The following is a 23,499-nucleotide window of genomic DNA, read 5'->3' on the forward strand; positions in this document are numbered from 1 at the left end:
ACTAATACCAGATAGACTTTAAGGAAAATAAAATTTTGATAAAGATAAAAAAGATATTTATAATGATTAAAAAATCAGTACAGCAGGAAGACAGGACAAGACTAAATGTTCTTACCCTCAAATTATATAAAGCAACACCTGACAGAAATAAAGAGAAATATACAAGTCCTCAATCATAGTTGGAGGTTTTAACAAAGTGCCTTGAGTAACTGATAGAACAAGCAGACAAAAATCATCAGTGTGGGTTTAAGTCACACGAATACCATGATCCAACTAGCGTACACAGATCACTGTGCCAGTCTGAGTCTTGGCAGGATGCCTTGGGGTCCTCTCAGACAAGAGGAGTCAGAGGGCCATAAGAAGCTGCTCTGAGGATGCCTCACTGGCCTCCGATCTCCATGGAGGTGGTCATGAGACAGTTTCTTTCGCCTCAACGGCCCTGATGAGAGATGAGCCTTTCTTCCCCCAACCCTTTAGAAGAGAGACACAGCATATAAAACCGCTTAGCTGCAGCACAGAATAGGGTCCTCAGCAACGGGGTCTCCCACAACTCACATATTGTCATCTGTTCCCTTTTGCTTCAGGGTTATCCTTTCTGGTATGTAAGACAAGGACCTGGGAGCTGGTACTCTGGCTACTCTTTCTTTCACTGTCTATGTAAGCAACAAGCCATCTGAATCTAAAAGTAGTTTGTCGTATCTTGACTGGTTGAATCAGTCTGGCTTTGCCCTTGCCCTATCTTGTGTGTGTGCTTGACAGGAATCAGTAACAAAAAGGAAATCAAGCTGGGCTCGGTGGCTCAGCCTGTAATCCCGCGCCTTTGGGAGGCTGAGGTGAGTGGATTGCCTGAGCCCGCGGGTTCAAGACCTGCCTGGGCAGGCGAGACCTCATCTCTACAATAAATCAAAAAATTAGCCAGGCATGGTAGCGCGCGCCTGTAATTCTGGCTACTCGGAAGGCTGAGGCAGAAGGATCGCCAGAGCCCAGCAGGTCGAGGCTGCAGTGGTCGGGAGCGACCACTGCACTTCAGTCTGGGTGACAGAGTGAGACTCCAACTCAAAAAAAAAAAAAAAAAAGGAAATCAGAAAATTCTCACATGCTGATAAATTGAGAAGAAACATATGACCACAGATATGTATGCATGGTGTATAAGAGTGTGTGTGTGTGTGTGTGTGTGTGTGTGTGTGTGTGTGTGCGCGCGCACACACATGCACCCAAGAATATACGAAAAGAAGAGACTGGAACTCAATAAGTTGGGGTTTTACAAACTATGGCCTGCTGGCCAGTTCTACTCTGCTCCTGTTTTTTTGTTCTGTTTTTTTGTTCTCAATAAGTTGGGGTTTTACAAACTATGGCCCACTGGCCAGTTCTACTCTGCTCCTGTTTTTTTTATAGTGCATGAACTCAGAATAGGCTTTACATTTTAAAATGGTTTAAAAGAGATAACATGGTACAGAAACTGTATGTGGCTTGCTATCTGTCCTTTTGTGGAAAAAGTTTACCAATCCACAATCTAAGTATCTCAAATAGTTAAAAAATATAGCAAATTTGACCAACAGAGAATTAAAAGAAGGGAAACAGAAAGCAAAAAACAATAAGACAAAGAAAAATTCCCACAAATACTGAGATGATGGAACTATAACCAAATATATAAAACATTGATAAGGATAAGATCAGAACTTAATGAAATAGACAACAAATGATAGAATCAGCAAAGCCCAAAGGTGATTCTTTGAAAAGACTTAATATAATCAATAATTCTGGCAAGACTGATAGGCATCTATATCTATATCTATATGCAAAATAAGGCAGACACACAGGAATATAAACTGAAGGATTTCATGTATACAAAACTTGTGAACAAAATAAACTGATCCAAGGTTCTAGATGCCATAGTTGTAGTTACCTTTGGGGAGGAAAGTGTGATGGGAAGAGGGAAGGAAAGAGATTTTTAGTTGCAAATAGTCATATTTTAATTTTATGTCAAGGATAGTTGTATGGTTGTATACAAAAATTCATTAAGTTGCATAGTTATAATTTCTGTAATTTCTAATATATGCAATACTTAATAAGAAACTAAAATATCATCTTTGTATCAAAATATAAAAACGTTGCCTTATTAAATTGCTTTTTTTTGCACAATGTCACATGTAAGGTGGCTACCTAGAATATATTTGATTTTAAAAAGCTGTTATTTTATAACAAAATACAAACAAACATGAACTAAACACATGGGTATGTAGTTTTATACATTTCACTTTTAAGTTAGTCTGACCATTATGATTCAGTCTTGTATAAACTTAAGATGAAATTAAAAGCAGTGATATTTATTCTTACAGGTTTAATTATTATCATCAAAATAATTCATGCATGAAGAAGAGGGAAGCATGCTAAGAGCTATAAGATCGGAATACAGCACTGATGTTTTACAACAAACCATGGAGAAATCTATCAGGTGACTCTCCACGACTAGTTAGGTAGATGCCACATAGTAACTGATGTCATTTGGATGTCTGTCCCCTCAAAATCTCAGATTGAAATGTGACCCCCATTGCTGGATGTGGGGCCTAGTGAGAGGTGTTTGGGTTCTGGGGATGGATGCCTCATAAGCACCTTGGTGCCCTCTCTGCAACAATAAATGAGTTCTTGCTCTATTAGTTAATTGAAGATCTGACTGTTAAAAAGAGCTTGGCACCCCCTTCATTCCCTCTCTCTTGCTTCCTCTTTTGCCTGCTCCCCTTTTGTTTACTGCCAAGATTGGAAGCTTCCTGAGGTCTCACCAGAAGCAGAAGCTGTTGCCATGCTTCTTGTACAGCCTGCATAACTGTGAGTCAAATAAACCTATTTTCTTTATAAATTATCCAGCCTCAGGTATTCCTTTATAGCAATGCAAAACAGACTAATACAGTGACAGAAAAAATAAAACTTTCCAAATATCAGGAAATTTTAAAAAAAGATGACAAAACTGGCTTTTTCAAGAGCTTAACAGTAGTGTATTGGGTTCATCCCGGAGAGATTTTGGCACATCTAGTCCTCAAAAGTAAGATGAGACAAAATTTCCATGAATAAAGGGCATAAAATTGCATTTTATATCAAAGTACACCAAATCCCCTACATACGAACTTTCAAGTTATGAACTTTAAAGATGTACACCTGCATTTTTTAATGTATTATTTCTTTCCACCAGATGTCAGTATACCCTGTTAAATATATATATAGTACTACAGAACTGATTGTGTTAGTTGGGTACCTAGGCTAACTTTGTCAGACTTAAAACAAATTAGACTTACAAATGTACTCTCAGAATGGGACTCGTTTATTTGTTGGAGGCTTCCTGTATTCACAACTGTTCTCCATTCAGGACCCGTCATGTTCCATCTTGGTGCTGTAGATCCCTTGGTTCATTTAATCACTCTGCCATTGTATGCTGCAGAAACAACTGAGGCTCAGCTAGAGAAACTACTTGGTTCAGTGACCCTAGCAGGTTAGAAAGTGGTGATAAGTCAGACTCAGGATGTTCTAACTGGCTTCAGCAAACTTCACGGAAACACTCAGTTGCTCAATACTCCTATTGGTCTTGATCACATTTCCTTCCCTTGTCAGCAGCTGTTCCCACATTCTTCCTGTGTGGCAGTTGGCCTCCTAAATGGCGCCCAATGATCCCTTTGTGTGCCCTCTCCTTCTAATACCAGAGTTGGCCTGCGTGGTCAGTAGAATACAGCATACATGATAAGATGTCACTTCTAAGATATCACTGTGACATACTGTGGCTCCCACCCTGGGGTCTCTCTCTCTCCCTCTCTCTCTTATCACTTGCTTTGAGGGAAGCCAACTGACACTTTAGGAGGATGCTCAGATAGCCAATGAAGAGACACACGTAGCAAGGGTCTACAGTCTCCTGCCTACCACCAATGAAGAACAGAGGCCTGACAGCAATGCTGTGCGTGAGCCTGGAGAATATCCTCCAGTCCCAGGCAAGCTTCAGATGATGGCAGACCAATGACATTTTTATAATTCTTGTAATATTTCAAACTCTTTCATTATTAGTATATCTGTTATGGTGACCTCTGATCAGTGCTCTCTGACATTACTAGTGTAATTGTTTTGGGGCACCATGAACCATGCCCATATAAGATGATAAACTCAATCAGTACATGTTGGGTGTGTTCAGACTGCTCCCGCGACCAGTCATTTCCCTGTCTCTCTCTTTCCCCTCAGGCCTCCTTATTCCTTGAAACACAACAATAGTAAAATTAGGATAATTAATAACCCTACAATGGCTTCTAAGTATTCAAGTGAAAAAAAGAGTCACATATCTCTCACTTTAAATTGAAAGTTAGACATAATTAAGCTTAGTGAGGAAGGCATGTCAAAAGCTGAGTCAGGCTGAAAGCTTGGCCTCCACTGTCAGTTAGCTAAGATGTGAATACAAAGGAAAACTTCTTGATTCTACTCACAAATGATAAGAAAACAAAACAGCCTTATTGCTGATATAGAGAAGGTCTGGATAGAAGACCAAAACAGCCACAACATTTCTTTTGGCCAATGCTTAATTCAAAATAAGGTGTTAATACCCTTGAATTCTATGAATACTGAGAGAGATGAGGAAGCTGTAGCAGTAGAGCTGGAAGCTAGCAAAGGTTGGTTTGTGAGGCTTACAGAAATAAAATGTTTCCATAACATAAAAATGTAATATGAAGCAGCACATGCTGATGGAGATGCAGCAGAAGTTGTCTAGATGATCCGGCTAAGATCATTAATGAAGGTGGCTACACACAACAGATTTTCAATATAGACAAAACAATCTTCTATTGTAAGAAGATGCCATCTTGGATAGCTAGAAAGGAGAAGTCAATGCTCAGTTTCAAAGCTTTAAAGAACAGATTGACTCTTTTGTTAGGGACTAATGCAGCTAGTGACTAAGTGAAAGCTAGGGTTTGTTTGTCATTCAAAGGGCACTTAAGAATTATGCTAAATCTACTCTGGCTGTATTCTATATATGGAACAACCAAGTCTGGATGATAGAACATCTATTTACAACATGGTTTACTGAATATTTTAAGCCCACTGTTGAGACCTACTGCTTAGAAAAAAGATTCCTTTCAAAATATTACTGCTCACTGATGATGCACCTAAGAGCTCTGACAGAGGTGTACAAGGAGATTAATGTTGAATTCATGCTTGTTAACACATCCATTCCACGGCCCATGAATCAAAGAGTAATTTCTACTATCAAGTTTTAGTATTTTAGAAATGCTTTTCATAAGGCAATAGCTGCCATAGATAATGATTTCTCTGATGGATCTGAGAAAAGTAAATTAAAAAAACTTCTGGAAAGGATTCACTGCTCTAGATGATACTAAGAAAGTTCACGATTCACGGGAGGAGGTGAAAACATCCACATTAACAGGAGTTTAGAAAGAAGCTGATTTCAGCCCTCATGGATGACTTTGAAGGGTTCAAGCCTTTAGTGGAGGAATTAACTACAGATGTGGTAGAAATAGCAATAAGACTAGAATTATAAGTGGAACCTGAAGATGTGACGGAACTGTTGCAATCTCATGATAAAACTTGAAAGGCTGAGGAGTTGCTTCTTATGGATGAGCAGAATGGTTTCTAGAGATGAAATCTACTCCTGGTGAAGGTTAAATGCACGTTATAAAGTGACAACAATAGATCTAGAATATTCCATAAACTTAGCCAAAAAAGCAGCAGCAGGGCTTGAGAACACCGACTCCAGTTTTGAAAGATATTCTATCATGGGTCAAACGCTATCAAATACCATCATATACTACAGAGAAAATTTTCATGAAAGAGTCCATCAATACAGCAAATTTCACTGCTGTCTTATTTTAAGAAATTGCCACAGGCACCTTAGCCTGCAGTAACCACAACCCTGATCGGTCAGTATTCATTAACATCGAGGCAAGACCCTCCACCAGCAAAAGGATTACAACTCATGGAAGGCTCAGATGATTGTTAGCGGTTTTTTGTTTGTTTGTTTTAGCAATAAAGCATTTTTTAAATTAAGGTAAGTACTTTTTAAAAGATATGATACTATTGCACACTTATTAGACTTTAGTATGGTATAAACATAACTTTTAAGTTTTATATGTGCTGGAAAACCAAAACATTCATATGACATGCTCTATTGCAATAGCTGCTTCACTGCAGTGGTCTGGAACAAACCCACAATATCTCCGAAGTATGTGAATCACAACAGGATAGTGAACACATCCATCAGCATCAAAAGATGTCTCAGGCAGCTTTGTAGTCTGTCTTGCCTGCTGTGCCCCTCAGACTGTCTGAGGCAATCACTGGCCTGCATTCTGTCACTGTAGATTAGTATACATTTTCTAGGGTTTATATAAATAGAATTATACTATATATACTGTTTGTTTTTTGTCTGGCTTCTTTCACACTGCATTACTATTGTGAGAGTCATCAATGTTGCAGTGTGTAATCAATAATTCATTCCTCTTGATTGTGGACTATTCCATTGTAAGCATATACACCATCAACAGGTAAACTTATCCATTTACCTACTCATGGACAGTTAGGTTGTTTTCTGTTTTTAGCTATTACTAAAAATGCTAAAAACATCTGTGTACAGGCTTTTGTATGGACAAATGTTTTCAGTTCTCCTGAGTAAATAAATAACTGAGAGCAAAATTTGCTGGACTGTTTGTTAGATATGTATATGCTTAATTTTTAAGAACTTGCTACATTGTTTTCTAAAGTGCCTGCCTGTACCACTTTACATTCCAAATAAACAGAGTACAAATTTATCAGTTTTTCCACGTCTTAGCCAAGATTTGGTATGGGCAGTATTTTTGGTTTTAGTTACTCTAATAGATGTATAGAGGATACATTCTGGCTTTAATCTGCTTTTCTCTAATGATTAATGACACTGCACTTCTTTTTCTGTGCTGATTTGCCATCCATGTATCTTCTTTGATGAAGTGTATGTTCAGACTTTTGGCCTATTTTTTAATTGGATAGTTTATTTTATAATTGAGTTTTGAGAGTTCTTTACCTATTCTAGAAACAAGTACTTTTTTAGATATATGATTTGCAAATACTTTCTCCCAATCTGTGGTTTATCTTTTCATTTTCTTAACACTACCCTCAAAAAGTAGCTTTTAATTTTGATTAGTTTAATATATTATTTTTTCATATATGGATTGTTCTTTGGGTGTCATACCTAGAAATCCTTTCCTAACCCAAGATCAAGAAGATTTTCTTCCATGCTTTTCTCAAAAAGACTTTTTATAGTTTTAGGTTATCATCTGTTTTAAGGTAATTTTTATACATGTGTGAGATATGAATCAATTTTTTGCATATGAATATCTGGTTACTATACCATCATTTGTTAAAAAGATTATTCTTCACAATGGTATTCTTAGCAGCTTGGATGGATTTAGAGTCTATCATATTCAGTGATCTATCACAGAAACAAAGAACAGAGTACCATATGTTCTCACTCATAAGTGGACCTTGAACAATGAAAAGGATTGACAGTAGTGGGAAACTACCAGGGCAGGGGAAGTGGGATTGGCAGTTGAAGGAAACTGCCAGGGGAGGGGAGGGCATACCTCATCAACAGGGGTATCTGCATCATGAACATTTGCATACCCTGAATATACCCCACATCTTTAAAATAAAAATTTTTTTTAGAAGATTATTCTTTCTGCACAGAATTGTTTTGTATCTTTGTTGAAGATCAATTATCCATATATGTCGCTATTTCCCGACTTCTCAATCTGTTACACTGATCTGTTTCTCTGTTTTTAAAAATTATTTTATTGTATATATTTAAGGTATACAATATATTTGATATACATAGTGAAATGTTTATTATAATCAAGCAAATGAACTTATTCACCATTGTAGTGATCTGTGTGTGTGTGGTAAACAACACCTAAAATCTATACTCTTAGCAAATTTCCAGTGTACAATGCAATATTATTAACTGTAGTCCTCATGCTGTACATTAGATCAATATTACACAGCTTTAATTATTATACTTTTATTAATGAGTCTTAATATCAGGTATTGTGAGCCTTCAAATTTTATTCTAATTTTTCAAAGTTGCTTTGCTTATTCTATGAGCTCGAATTTATATATAAATTTTAAAGTCAGTTTGTTAATTTCTACAGAAAAAGCCTACTGGGACTTTGATTGAAATTGCATTTTATTTAAAAATCGAGACTCAGTTATTATTTCCACTAACTGTTGGTACATTCCACTGGATCTTCTACATAGGTCATCATGTCTTCTAAGAATAAAGATAATTTACCTCTTCTTTTCTAACCTGGATGTTTAAAAAATTATATTTGCTTGTTTGACTGCATTGGCTAGAATCTCCAGAGAAATGTTGAATAAAAAGTGAGTATCCTTATCTTGCTCCTGATCTTTGGGGGAAAATTGTTTTTTTCTTTCTTCAGAAAGTATCATGTTAGCTGTAGATTTTTAGTAAATACTGTATAACAGATTGAGGAAGTTTTATTCTATTTCTAGTTTTCTGAAAGTTTTTATCAGGAATGAAAGTTGGATTTTTATCAAAGACTCTGTATTTATTGAGATGATCATATAGTTTCTGTTTTTCATGTTGTTAACATGACAAATCACATTAATTTTTTTCAATGTTAAACTAGTTTGCATTCTTGGGGTAAAGCCCACCTTGTCATGATGTGGCACACTTTTTTATATTGTTGAATTCAATTTGCTAACATTTTGTTTAGTGTTTTCACATTGCTCCTCGTGAGGAATATTCATTTGTGGCCTTTCTTGGTTTTGTAGTAGGATAATACTAGCTCCACAGAATGAGTTGGGAATTATAACTCTCTCCAATTTTTGGAAGAATTGGCATAATTTTTTCCTTATATGTGTGGTAGAATTTACCGATAATCTATGACTGTAGTTTTGTGAGAAAATTTTAAATTACAATTTAAATTTCTTTAATAGATATAGAGCTATCAAGTCACTTATTTATTTATTTTTTGTATAGCCTTTGGTAGTTTGTACCTTCCAAAGAATTTATGGATTTAAGTTGTTGCATTTACTGGCATACAACTGTCCATAATATTCCCTTATAATCCTTCAAATACCTGTAGAATCTGTACTGTCATAATCTCTTTCATTCTTGATGTTAATTTGTGTCTTATTTTTCCTCTGATTATCTGGTTTGGAGGTTTATCAATTTTATCAATCTTTAGTTTCATTGAGTTTCTCTATTACTTTTCTGTTTTCTAGCTCACTGAGTTTAGTTCTGGTCTTTATTGTTTCATTTCTTCTGTCTACTTTGGGCTTAATTTATTCTTCTTTTCTTAGCTTCCAAGGTGAAAATTGAGGTTATTGATTTGAGGCCTTGCTTCTCTTCTAATAAAGGTGTTTAGTGACATAAATTTCCTCCTAGATACTGCTAATTTCTTTGAATAATTTTTTCCTGTCCCCTATCCCTGTCCTTCAGGGAGTTCAATAACACTTATTTTAGTCTGCTTGCATTTTTTCACAGCTCACTGATTTTTTTACTTAAAAAAAATTTTTTTTTTGGTTAGATACAGGGTCTCACCATGTTGCTCAGGCTGGCCTTAAACTTCTGGGCTCAGGAGATTCTCCCATCTCATTTTCTCAAGTAGCTGGGAATATGGGCTCATATCAATGCACCTGGCTTTCACTAATGCTTTTTAAATTTCTTTAATTCTATTTTCTCTCTGTACTTTATTTTGGATATTTTCTATTGTGATGTCTTCATGTTCACTAATCTTTCTTTTTCTGTAATATCCAATCTGCTGTTAATCCCACTGAGTTAATTTTTCATCCCAAATATTGTAGTTTTCACCTCTGGAAGTTTAATATGGCCTTTAAAAAATATCTTCACTTACATTTTTGGACATATAGAAAACAGTTATAATAACTTTTCGTTCATGTCCTTGTCTGATATTCTAACAACTATAGCAGTTCTCGTTCAGCCTTGACAGAATAACTTCTCATTGAGTCACAGGTTCCTGCTACTTTTCATTCCTGGATTGGGTGCCAGACATCGTGACTTTTACATTGCTGGTGCTGGACACATCTATAATTCGATAAATATTACTGAGCCTTTTTCTGGAAAGTAGCTACATTTCTTGGAAACAGTTTGAGGCTTTTGGGTCTTGCTTTTAAAGTTTGTTGGGTGTGACCAGAGCAGTTTTTATTCTAGGGCTAATTAGTCCCAACTGCTGAGGCAAGAACCCCTAGGCATTATATTCAGTACCTTTCCAGCTTGGTTCATGGGCATAGCACCGGCACTGAGGTGCTGAGGTGGCTCTTTCTTGCTGCATGCAGCTTCCTCCGCTCAGGCACTGATCACTCAAAGTGGTCCGGGGGTCGCTGCAGCTCCTTCTCCGTATGCTCTCTCCTCTCTTGTGCTCGGACCTGTGAATTCCAGCCTCCCTGACCCCTCCAGGACTCTCAGTTCTGTCTCTTCACACCGTGGAGTCAGCCAGGCTCCATCTGGCGTCCTCTTCCCTAAACCATGCTTGGAAACTCTCTCGAGGCAGTAAGTTGGTTAATCACAGGACTAACCCCTCAGGTTTTCAATCTCTCAGGGACCATTGTCCTTCACTGTCTAATGTTTAGTGTGTTTGTTACATTTGTCTTTTTTTTTTTTTCCTGATGTACTCCATCTTAGCTGAAAATAGAGGTCTCCTGGTCTGATTTGAAATTTTATATTGTGGACACTCTCATACTTATGCGCAAGTAGATGCAGATTATAATAAACCTGTTTGCATCCGCTGCCCAGCTTTAATAATAATCAACTCATGGCTAACCTTACTTCATTCCTGCTCCCACCCCTTCCCTTGTCCCTGGAATATCCCTGCAAGGGGACATTTTACCCATCCATAAAAGGCATGTACCTTTTTCTTAGCACCACCACAACAAAAGCATCATGTCTAAAAGTAATTAATCATAAATTATTTAATATCATCAAATATTCAGTAAGTGCTTCCCAGACTGTCTTATAATTTTTCTTTTTTACAGTTTGAGTCAGCATTCAACTACTGTGCATACATTATCACTGTTTAGTAGATCTCTTGAATCTTTTAACATCTATGGTACAGGTTAGCAAACTATAGCCCATAAGTTGGCTAGCTGCCTGATTTGATAAATAAAAGTTTTTTTTAGGGCACAGTTGCTTGCAGATTGTCTGGGCAGGAAGGTGCCTGAGGGCAGGGCCTTCTTTTCTCTCTTCCTGGATCCCCCACACCCAGCTTGGATGCCCTTGGTGTGTGCCTGCAGACTGACAACATGATGGTTTTGCTTAATTTTTCATAAGTGGCCTACCTAACCAAAGAAAATATTTTAAATTGATTTTAGTTGCACAACTGTTTTTATTTTTAATCTGGAAGGAGTGTTTAACTACATGTGACTCTGGACCTGAGCTGCAGTATCAGAGCATTTTCTGCCAGGGTTCCTTCCTTCTTCAACTTGATTCCATGTCGTCTGCATCACTGAGGGCCCATTCAGGGCAGCTCATTCCCGGACTGGGGCTCTGGGTGACATGAAAGGGAATGGCGTGTAATTCCTGGACTCCAAAGAGCTCTGGAGGAACGGGCACATCCACGAAGCAAAGTGGAAGAAAGAAAATTGTACAGGGCCCAAGGACATGGGGAGGCTTTACCCACGCACAGACATTGAGAAAGACTCTATGATGGATGTGGTCCACTTTCCAGAGAGGAAGCATTTAATTTCGAGCAGCCATGAGTAAAGTCAATAAAATAGGCCAATAATGGTACCTGGGGGTTATAACCTTTCCCAATAGAAAGGAAATGAGGGAAACAAGATCCATTTAATTGACCAGCGTGACAAAAGGAAACACACCACAAATGGTCTTAATGGCTCTGTTTGTCCTTAAGAGTTTTTAAATACACTCATTTATTCAACAGGGGGATGTGTCTTCCTGAATGAGGCCAGGTTGGAGCTGGTGTCTTAGAAGTCTGATCCTGGAGAGGCTTGTTTTTGGTTTTGGTCCCTTCTCCCCCAAATATGTCTAGTCTAACAGCAGAGCTCTTCCAGTCGGGATGGGGAAGAGCAGCCAGTGGTTTCCTTTCAGAATTGCTAGACTCACCAACAAGATAGTCATAGCCCTGGCCAAAGGTTGCCATACCTCCTACTTTTAAATATTAGCCCCTGCTTAGGATTCATGGTCACCAGTCCACCTTTTTGTTCCAATTCAGGGATATGACACCTGCCCAGAGTAGTCCTCTAATTGTGCAAACTTGAAAAAGTCAGAGCAGTGAATTCTGGTAAATTGGTGACGTGCGCTCAAGACTGGGCAGATCTGGCTTGATACGCATGTGATTAATTATAAAATAAGGCCCAACCAAATATATGAGAGGGGACACAAGAAATCTTTTGGAGGGCGGGCCCTTTGCAGTACATTTGGAATTTGTTCCTCCAGATCAAAGGATCAACTAAAGATTTTATCTGAAAGTTTTGAGAAGGTAGTGTCATGATTTGTGGAAGAAATGTCCTCGGTTGTGGCAAACAAGTGACACATGTTATACCGTGACAACACACCTGCCCATGCTTTGCTGGGTGTTCAGCAGTTTTTGACCAAATATGGCATGATCCCCATGCCCCACCCTCTGTATTCACCCAATATCGCCCTGAATGACTTTTTGTTTGTTTGTTTCCCTGAATGAAAGAAGTTAAAAGGGAAACATTTTGCTGATGTGAGGAAAGGCGAAACAAAAAATGGCAGAAACAATAAAATATATCAAAATTGAGTAGTTCAAAAACTGTTTTGAGCAGTGGAAAAAACATATCTATAGGGTTATTACATCAAACAGAGAGTACTTTGAAGGTGACTGAAGTTTAAACATGTAAGAATAAACATACAACTTTTTATAAATAAATGCTATTTTCTTTTGGGTCTCTTCTTGTATTTACAGTAGAAGTCTACAAACTTCCAAGGGACAGTAAAGCATAATCAATCCTCTCTCTCCCTAGAAACGTCCTCCTCCATATATCTATGTGGTTCACTTTCTCACCTTTTCAAATCTTTGCCAGATCCTCATTTTTAAAGGAGGCTTTCCCTGCTGTACTAATTGTAGTGTATACACGACATCCTCTGCCTCCTCCCTTGATTTAGTTTCCTCCACAGCATTAATGGCTAAAATACGATACATCTTATTTACATTGTTTTATTGTCTGTCTCCATGTGGGTGAGGTTTTTTTTTTCTGGGTGCTTATGCTGTAACCCAGCAGATCACTCTACTGAGGGACTAGCACCTGCAGGGTGCTGGGGTACACAGTGAAAAAAGCCTTGTGTGGTCCCTGCCATCTAGGAGCTCCTGATCCATCTTGGAGGAGGAGCTGGACTTCAACCAGGAGACACAGTGCATGGGGGGAGTGGGTGGCGCAAAGCACAGAGTGGATGCTGTGTCCAGGGAAAGGATGGTGACAGAATGCAGGGACAGTGATGTGGAAGGGAGGGAAGGGGGTCAGACTGAAGAGACCTGAGTACCAGGTAGAAGAGCTTATTTTGCAGGTAATGGGGGTGTCAAAGGATTTGGGGACATGGAGTCACCTGACCTATATTTTAGGAATGTGCAAAGGGCTGATGTGAAGGAAGCAGGATGAAACTGAGAGTTAACTTGATTAAGACCACCATACTTCATCTGCCTGGCCTGCTTTAATTATTTACCTCTCGTTAATCTTAAAACCCATATAGCTAAAAATCATGTAGCTAAGCAATTTACTGGCTTCCCTATCGATAACATCTCTGACATATAGGCCACCATAGTAATGGTTGCCTTAAGTTGTTTTTCAGGAACTAGGGGACAGCTCTTGTCCAGTTCAAGCTGGTGGAGGTTAGGGACCTTTCCACTGGGCCTGCCTGGTGCCTGAAGAGTGCTGTGGACATCAGAAGGCCAAGAACTCTGCCCTCAGATCATGCCAATGCTGTCATTTTCTGAACACAAGTCGTACGAAGAGCCATGTAGCTGTATTATGTGTGCACAGAAACCTGATCACCTCACCTTTCCCCACACCTAGGACCACCTGACTCTTCCCTCCAATAAATATCTCTAAAAGCCCATCTTAGGCAGATTTGAGATTTGTTCTCTCATCTTGCAAGGCAGCCTGGGAATCAAACCCATTGTCTCAATGATTGGCTTGCTGTGTGTGGAAGGGAAACCTGGTCCATAACAAGAACAGGCAGGGCTGCCCTCTTCATATGGCGAAAGATCAGTGCTCGCATCTTGGTGTCTTGCTGTCCTGTCTTGCCTCTTTCCATTAGTGTCTTTATCAACCTCTGTTGTTCTTTCTTCTCATTGGCCTCCCTCTGCTCTACTGTGATTCTCAGCATTCTGTGTGTGTGTGTTTAAACTGTTTATTTTGAAATAAATAATAAAAATACAGGATGTTATAGAAGTAGCCCCGAGAGGGCCCCTGCACCTTGTATTCAGCCCCTGTCATTACTGCTATGTTTTCCTCTTTAGGCACTCCACTGACAAAAAACTCCTAGCACTGATCTTTCTGAGGTCTCATATACAAATACATCATTCTTCAAAACACTGGTTTTAGAGAATTCTTGATTCAAATAACTTTGCCACCTTAACGAAACCATCGCACATATGGAGCCATGGTTCTCTTGCTATAAAAACAGAGGCAGGAGCCAGCCATGGGATGAGTTAATGCAGGCTACTGTCTCTCCGCTGAGCACAGCCATGACCCTGGGCTAGCCCACACAGCAGCTGCTGCGAGGAAGGAAAGGGCAGTGGTCTGAGGGAGGGCAAGGCCCACAGGGCAAAGTGCCAAGGAACTGGCCGCAAGCGTGATGCTTCCCTCCTCCAGCCTCTGCTGTGTGGACTCAGCTCAGCTCCTGACCCAGAATGGGCATTACTTCCAGGAGAAGCCCACCAGTTCTGGCCAAGAAGCAGGAAAGGAGTCTCTAATGTTCCCAGTAAGTGTGGAACTTTTCTTCTAAATTTTTTTCTTAGTTCTCTGTGCCACAGACCTCAAGAAATTCTGTAGGGGATGGCAGTAAGTTAAAACTATCAGGCTGGGGAAACCTCCTCTCCAGTCAGGGGATCTGTGGTCCCCAGAGCGTGGGGAAAACTCCACTTCTCTCTGGCTTCTGGCTGCTGAGCTTCCACATGGTGAAGTCAAGTGCACCAGAAACTGGGGTAAATAAACCCCAACTACCCAAGCTGGCTGGAGGGCTAAAAATGTGAAGCCAAGAATCCAGAAATGATTGAGAAGATTATGATGAGGCAAGAGTTTAGGAGAGTAACCCCTTAAAGGCGTTTATGAACTCTCAGGCTCACTCTTGAGCCATATACGTACCAATCTGACCCTAAACACAGATGACAGTATGAAGCATGGGATGCTATTGCCAGAGTCCCAGACTGGCCAGCAGGTGGCGCACGTGTGTATGACAGCGTCAAATAGCGCTTTCTCAATGACCCACAATCCACCGAAGACTTGGGGAATTTGCAACTTGTGATCTGAACACAGTTGGGGCTATTATATTCTAAAACAAAATTAGCAATATTTGCTGTAAGAGTTTAACAACAACCAGAATCTCAGAACATCATATTCAAAATTTCTAGGATACAAATCAAATTTACTCAGCATGCAAGTCAGAGAAATCTTAACAGCTATACTGGCATGGAACAGTTATAATTATTTGACAAAGAATTTAAAGCAGTTGTTACAGACATTTTCCAACAATTAAGAGAGGGTTCTCTTGAATGATATAGAAAGTCTCATAAATAAACAAGATACAGCTGGGCTTGTTGCTCAGCCTGTAATCCCACGCCCTTGGGAGGCTGAGGTGAGTGAATTGCCTGAGCCTGAGGGTTCGAGACTCACCTGGGCAACTTGGCGAGACCTCATCTCTACAATTAAAAAAAAAAAAAAAAAAAAAAAAAAAATTAGCCGGGTATGGTAGCGCGTGCCTATAGTTCCGGCTACTTGGAAGGCTGAGGCGGAAGGATCGCCTGAGCCCAGCAGGTCGAGGCTGTGGTGGCCGGGAGCCGCCACTGCACTCCAGTCTGGGCGACTGAGTGAGACTCCAACTCCAAAAAAAAAAAAAAGAAAAGAAAGAAAGAAAGAAAGAAAGAAAGAAAGAAACAAGATACAGAGAAGAACCAAGAAGAAATGTTAGAAATAAAATAAAAGTTCACAACTAAAGCAATAAACTCACTGGATGAGCTCAAGGACAGAATGGAGATGATAGAGGAAATGGCCAGTAAATTTATAAAGAAATCAATATAAGTTGGGCTCGGTGGCTCAGCCTGTAATCCCGTGCTTTGGGAGGCTGAGGTGAGTGGATTGCCTGAGCCCATGGGTTCAAGACCTGCCTGGGCAACTTGGCGAGACCTCATCTCTACAATAAATCAAAAAATCAGCCGGGAAGGTAGCGCATGCCTGTAATTCCAGCTACTCAGAAGGCTAAGGCGGAAGGATCGCCGGAGCCCAGCAGGTCGAGGCTGCGGTGGCCAGGAACGGCCACTGCACTCCAGTCTGGGCGACAGAGTGAGACTCCAACTCAAAAAACAAACAAACAAAAAAAAATCAATATAAATAATCTGAGCAACAGACAGAAAAGAGATTGAAAAAGAAAAGGAATAGAACTGTAGAGACCTGTGGGGTGATAATAAAAGGTCTAACCTTCATATCATCTGAGTCTCAGAAGGGGAGGAGAAAAACATGGCACAGAGGAACAGTCAAAGACATGGCTGGACGGCTGGCAATCAATATAATCTGGTAGAGTGACAGTTTAAAGCAGAACAAAACAAAAAACCCAAAACACTTGATCTGCATTTAAAAAAATTCAACATCTATTCATTAAAGAACTTTCAGCAAACTTTGACAAGAAAGGAATTTCTTTAACTTGATAAAGAGTATCTACAATAAGCGATAGTCAACATTCTCTTAATGGTGAAAGACTGAATGCTTTTCCCTTGAGATTAAGAACAAGGCAAGAGTATTCTTTTTCACCATTCCTAATCAACCTGTAACTGGAAATCCTAGTCAGTGAAATACGTCAAGAAAAATAAAAAGGCATACAGATTAGAAAGGAAGAAATAAAACAGTCCCTATTCAGAGACAACGTGATTATCTACATAGAAAATCCCGAGGAAAACATGCACACATACACACATAGACCCTCTAGAACAAAATATTGAGTTTATCTTTAGCAAGATTGCAAGATACAAGATCAACATATAAAAATCATTTATATTTCTCTATACTAGTAATGAACAACTGGGCACTGAAATTTTAAAAAGTTGAACTAAAATGAAAAAATACTATGTACAATAGTTAGATATAAATCTAACAAAACATGTATAGGATCTAGATGCTAAAAACTATAAAATATTCATGAAATAACTCAGGGAAGGCCAAGATAAATGGAAATTTTGGCTATACTTCATGGATTGAAAGACATAACACAGTTAGAATTGACTTACAGATTTAACAAAATTCCAATAAAAATCCTAGTAAGACATTTTATAGACAGAGGTAAGCTTATTGTAAACTTTATATGGAAAGGCAAAGAAAACAGAATAGTTGAAATACTTTTGAAAAGGAAGAATAAATTTAGAAGAATCACACTGATTTTGAAATCCACTGTAAAGTTATAGCAATCAATATGGTGTAGTATTGGTAAAAGAATAGACATATTGATCAGAACCAGTGTCAAGAAATAGATCCCACAAATGCTCTCAGTTGGCTTTTGAGAATTGTGCAAAAGTAATTCAAGTTCAATGGAGGAAGGATAATACTTTCAACAAATGATGTTGAAACAATTGGACATGCACATGTATAAAATGAACCTCAACCTACATCTTATACATGACACAAAAATCAACTCAAATGGGCCATAGATATAAATGTGAAACAAACAAATATACAAATTTTTAAAAGGCCACAGAAGGGAACATCTTCATGACTTGTTGTTTTTCAAAATCTCTCAGACATGTCACCCAAACATGATCCATAAAAGGAAAAAACGATGCCTTGAACTGCATCAAAATTGAAAACTCTGCCCTGCAAAAGGCACTGTTAAGAGAATGAAAAGTCAACCACAGACTTGGAGAAGATATTTGCAAATCATATATCTGCCAAATAATTTATACTCAGAGTATATAAATAACTCTTAAAACTCAAGAATAAGAAAGCAAACAATTTTAAAACAGGCAAAAAGTATGAACAGTGAATTTCGCAGCAACCTGGATGGACTTAGAGTCTTTAATACTGAGTGATCTTTCACGAAATGAAGAACTGAGTATCACATATTCTCACTCATAAGTGGATCTTGAACAACTATCGTAATACTATAAGAAAAGAACTGGCAGTAGCGGGAAACTGTTGGTGGGAGGGGGAGTTGGGATTGGCAGTAGTGGGAAACTGCCTGGGGAAGGGGGGGAACACCTCATCAACAAGGGTACCTGCACAATGAATATTTGTATGTCTAACCCTGGACTGTACCCCACAATTTTAAATTAAAAAAAAGTTTGAACAGATGTTTTAAAAAATAGAACATACAGATGGAAAACAACATGAAAAATTTCAATATTGTCAGTTATTAGGAAAATGAAAATTAAAACAATGAGAAAATACCATGACATACCCATTCAAATGGCTAAATTTTTGTAAAAAGAAAGAAATACCAAGTGCAGGCAGCAGCGTGGAGCAGTTGGAATGCTCATACATTGCTGGTAGCAATACAGAGTGGTACAGCGCTCTGGAAGGGAGATTGGCAGCTTCTCACAAAGTTAGTCTGCACTCACCACATGAGTCAGTGATCCCGCCCCTCTGAATTCACCCTAGAAAAATTAAAACTATATCTATAAAAACTCTCTTCTTAAATGTTTATAGACGCTCTAGTCATCACTGCCAATAACTGGAAGGCCCTTCAACAGAGGAATGGATAAGGACACTATAGTGCACCTCCCAAATGTAAAACTACTCAGCAATAAAAAGGAACAAGCTGTTGACACTTGGATGACTCTTAACTATGCCAAAAGAAGCCAATTTCAAAAGATTAGGGCGTGTATGACTCCATTTTTGTGAATTTCCTGGGAGGAGACAAAGCTAGTGATAGAAAACAGAGCAGTGGCTCTCAGAGGATGAGATGAGGAAGGGTCCGACTATAAAAGATAGTAGGACAGAGAATCTAGAGGTGACACAGTGCTCTGTGTCTTAACAGAGGTGGTAATAACGTAAGCCTATACACGTGTTAAAATTCATAGAACTAGATACAAAAAGCCATTTTTTCCTGTTTCTTAGTTTGAAAAATAAAACTAAATAAAAACAAAAAAGAAAGAGATGACAATGATTACTTCCTATTTAAGGCTGTCTCAAAACTAATACCAGTGTTAGGACCAGTTATGACAGCAACCACAGCATCATCTTCACTATTTCTTGAGCAGCACTTGGTAGCACAACTTCTATGTTCATGATCACCTTTTAAGGTGGCTTAACCTCAGTTTCTAGAAAAAAAAAATCTGAGGTTAGGGGAAGTAAAATAATATGCCCTATGTCTCAGAGTTGATAAGCGGATGAGCTTGAACCTGAGCTCAGATCTCACCACCAAACTTACTTGTCTACGCTGCTGTCCACTTAAACAGTAGAAACTGGCAAGGAGACATTATATCATATAAATAGGAAAAAGCTAGAATTGCATTTTGATTCCCATAGATCATAAACATTCTAAGTGCATTTTATTCTAACCCGGAGTTGATTTGAAATTCTGGAAGATCGAGGGAAAATTAAAAACCATGCTATTGCAATTGCCATTTTATCATAACCCTCCAAGAGGTGATTTCCAATTTTCAATAGGCTTAAATAGTTATCTCCACTTGTACAAATTGTGTAATCATTCCCGTTTTTTCCCTAAGTGAATCACTGTGATTTACAATGTTTGACTAAATATTTACTAATTTCACAAATTGCTGTTTATACATATGAAGTAAAGAGTAAACATCATATATACGGAGGATACACATTTTTCATGTAGCAAATTATGGCCCACTTGAAAAGCTAGAGGATGAATGTTGTTTTCTAGCTTGTGAATTATTCTCAACTAGTTTACTGGCTAGTAAGTGTTTTTTTTTTTTTTTTTTTAAACCAACAGCTTTGGCCTAAAGTATTTCTGTCTCAGCTAAAACAGAGAAATGAAGCTAAGGTCTCCCATACAAATATTTTCTTAAACGTCTTAATAGTTCTGCACCACTGAATATACTTTCTTTCTTTTTTTTTTTTTTTTGAGTTGAAGTCTCACTCTGTCGCGCAGACTGGAGTGCAGTGGCCACTCTGGGCCACCGCAGCCTCGACCTGCTGGGCTCCGGCGATCCTTCCGCCTCAGCCTTCCGAGTAGCCGGAATTATAGGCGCGTGCTACCATGCCCGGCTGATTTTTTGATTTATTGTAGAGATGAGGTCTCGCTGCCCAGGCGGGTCTCGAACCCACGGGCTCAGGCAATCCACTCACCTCAGCATCCCAAAGGCGTGGGATTATAGGCTGAGCCACCGAGCCCAGCTGAACATACTTTCTTGAAAGTAATTATGATAAATTTTGGCTCAACATGTATAAGATTTAACATAAGGCAAAGTCCAATTAGTGCCCTGTGCAATTTTACTGTACAGAGTTAGGTGATCGATTTTATACCCCAAATAAAGACAAGAATAACACAAATAATTTCATCACTAACAGTTTCTTTCACTTTTGCAAGAGGTCAGATACTGCTTAAGGACCACTGTAGACAGGTGTCAGACATCTCCTCTGGAAGGTGGTCATGCCCAAGAGGGTGGTGTTGGGGCCAAGGAGGCGGGCTTACCTTCCAGCAGGTCTCTGGCCAGACCAGGTTCTGCCCCCGTGGACCGAACAAAGTCTGACAGGACTGCGTCCATATCAAGCGTCATATGATCATGTAGAAGTGCTGCCCAACACTCGGCCGAGGTGGGGTTTGGAAGCAGACTAGAAACCATCCATCTGCAGGGAAGAAGAGAGAGGCATCTCACCATGGGAAGGAAATGAGATGTGAGTGACGACACATGCAAAGATCCAAGGGAGACATTTACACATGCTGTTGCACATTTTTGAACTGGTTTGGGCCGATTGCCTATTCTTCATGAAAGAAGAATTATAACGGTCAGACCCAAATATCATCCCTCTGTACATGACACGTGGGAGAAGGGGTATTATGGTCTGAATATTTGTGTCCCCCCACAGTTAATATGTTGCTACCTAATGCCCAAGGTGATGGTATTAATAGGTAGGACTGTTCAGAGGTTATTAGTTCATGAGCATAGAGTCCTCATGAATGGGATTACTGCCCTTACAAAAGGGATCCTAGAGAGCTCCTTTGTCCCTTCTACCATGTAAGGACACAGTGAGAAGGTGTCATCTATGAAGCAGGAAATGGGCCCTTGCCAGGCTCCAAATTTGTTGGTGCCTTGATCTTATACTTCTCAGACTTTAGCACTCTCAGAAATAAGTTTCTTTTGTTCATAAGCCACCTAGTTTTATAAGCAACCCAAATAGACTAAGGCAAGGGGTCATCACCAACTCCAGTGCTTCTGAACTTACATTTTAACCCTACCCAATAGTAGAAAAAATTCCAATAATGACCAATGGGTAGAAAAAAGCCTAGATGGTGCTTAAATTGCAAGAGTTCACCTGAATATACTTAGAAAGACTTATTTGGAATCACTAGATTTCTAATCCTTTTCCAACTGTAAAGACATGTGAACACTTACACAATGTCATGTGTGTTTCCCACTCTATCCCAATGATGCCTTCATCAGTGCACCATCTCACCCCCTCAGCCCTCACTTGGCTATCAGATACTGCTTAAGGACTGCTATCAGGAAAGACTCCAGGTCAATCCCCAGTTGACTGAAATAGCAAACTTGTGAAGATGACTGCTAAGCTACCTGCCATCCTTCTCAGAGTTGTCATATTTACAGTAACAACCCAACAAAATCCTTCAGGAAGTCAGATTTCCTAGACAGAATAATCCCAGAGGGATACAATGGGCATCCTGCTGCTTGGTCTAGTATGACTTCAGCAGCCAGTTGCTGGGAAAAAGCCACCATCATGTTGCATGTGAGAGTGACTCACATTAGTGAACACTGTGGGGGTCACTGGCAGGTACTCAGTCATGGATGACACAGCACAAGTGCATCCTTGGTGTTTGTGTAGGCAAGACATTGACAATTCATGGCCCACTGGCCAAATGTGGTCTGCCACCTGTTTTTGTAAATAAAGTTTTATTGGCACATAGCCACACCCACTCATTTACAAATTGTCCGTGGCTGCTTTTGCACATGGCTGAGTTGAATAGTTAAAACAGGGTCCATGAGGCCCACAAAACTGAAAATATTTACTCTCTAGACCCTCACAAAAAAGGTTGCTGATTCCAATATAGATGATAGAAAATTGTATACTAGCAAGAATATAATTGATGTTATATATGGAGGGGTGAGTTTGAATTTCATGCTACTGATGACTGTCCTCTGCTCCCCCTGTGATAACCACTCTGGGTTGTGGCAGGTGCTCCTGCCCTAGAGCTGAGCACACTAGCCTAATTGAGCCCTGTCCCAGTATGGCTGTGACAGTTCTCCTCTCCAAGCCCTCCTGTGCCTCTGCAAGCAGGGAGGAAATAAGTTCATCTAATGTGCAGACTGTTAGGACTGAGGGTCTTCAGCAGGGAGGTCTGTAACCTCAGGGATGCTCATCGTGACTACCCTATAATGCCCATGTCTCCTACTTGGGTATTCTTTTTGGTTGGTGTGGCTAGAAAATAAGAAAATTATTTGACCTGATGTATATGGTACCAATTAGGAAATCGTCTTCTTCCTTCTCTCCATGTACCGAAGTCACAGCCGGAAGAGTCTCTTCTTTTGTCACTGCCACCTGGGGCACAAATCAGAGAACAAGCTGAAGGCTTTACTTCTTGTCACCAGAGGAGGCTGCACCTGGGTTGAGACCAACTGACTGAGGCCCAGCCTCTGCCTTTCTGGGCCTCCAGGCCCTCGCCTGCCAGTGGGCCACCAGCTTCCATGCAGGAGGGGCCCTGACAAGGGGCTGGCTCCACTGTCCCCATTCTAGTAAGCACTTCTATTTCAGCATCACGCTTACAGTGCAGAATTGTTTGAACCTAGACTAGTAAACATCACAGTTATACTAGTAAACATCTCAGATACTGTGGTCAAGTATACGCTACATGAAATTACACTGTAACCATTTTAAGTGTACAGCTCAGTGGTATTTAGTACATTCACACTGCTATGCAACCAGCACCGCTATCCATCTCCAGAGCTTTCTTATCTTCCCTAAACTGAAACTCTGTGCCCATTAAACAGCAACTCCCATTTCTCCCGCTTCCAGATACCATTCCATCTCTGGCAGTTACCATTCCACCTTGTGAATCTGACAATTCTAGGTACCTCATGTCAGTAGAATCCTGTAGCATTTGACTTTGGTGAGTGGCTT

General features: G+C 39.6%; 1 protein-coding gene across 1 annotated transcript in view; it reads right to left on the minus strand.

Moving 5' to 3' along the window:
- The window catches only part of OTUD7A (OTU deubiquitinase 7A), a gene marked incomplete at its 3' end in the record, with an annotated part of 136,242 nt that extends 112,990 nt beyond the window's left edge, over nucleotides 1-23,252 (minus strand). Inside the window, exons 1-2 of the mRNA XM_021712563.1 lie at nucleotides 22,826-23,252; nucleotides 20,840-20,994 (exon numbers count right to left, since the gene is read on the minus strand). Of these exons, the coding sequence (XP_021568238.1) occupies nucleotides 20,840-20,990 (151 nt within the window). The remainder of the gene's footprint in view (nucleotides 1-20,839; nucleotides 20,995-22,825) is intronic.
- Nucleotides 23,253-23,499: the final 247 nt, after the last annotated feature.

Source organism: Carlito syrichta, unplaced genomic scaffold (genome assembly GCF_000164805.1).
Source record: "Carlito syrichta isolate Samal-C Ts95f unplaced genomic scaffold, Tarsius_syrichta-2.0.1 Scaffold303363, whole genome shotgun sequence".
Taxonomy (NCBI): domain Eukaryota; kingdom Metazoa; phylum Chordata; class Mammalia; order Primates; family Tarsiidae; genus Carlito; species Carlito syrichta.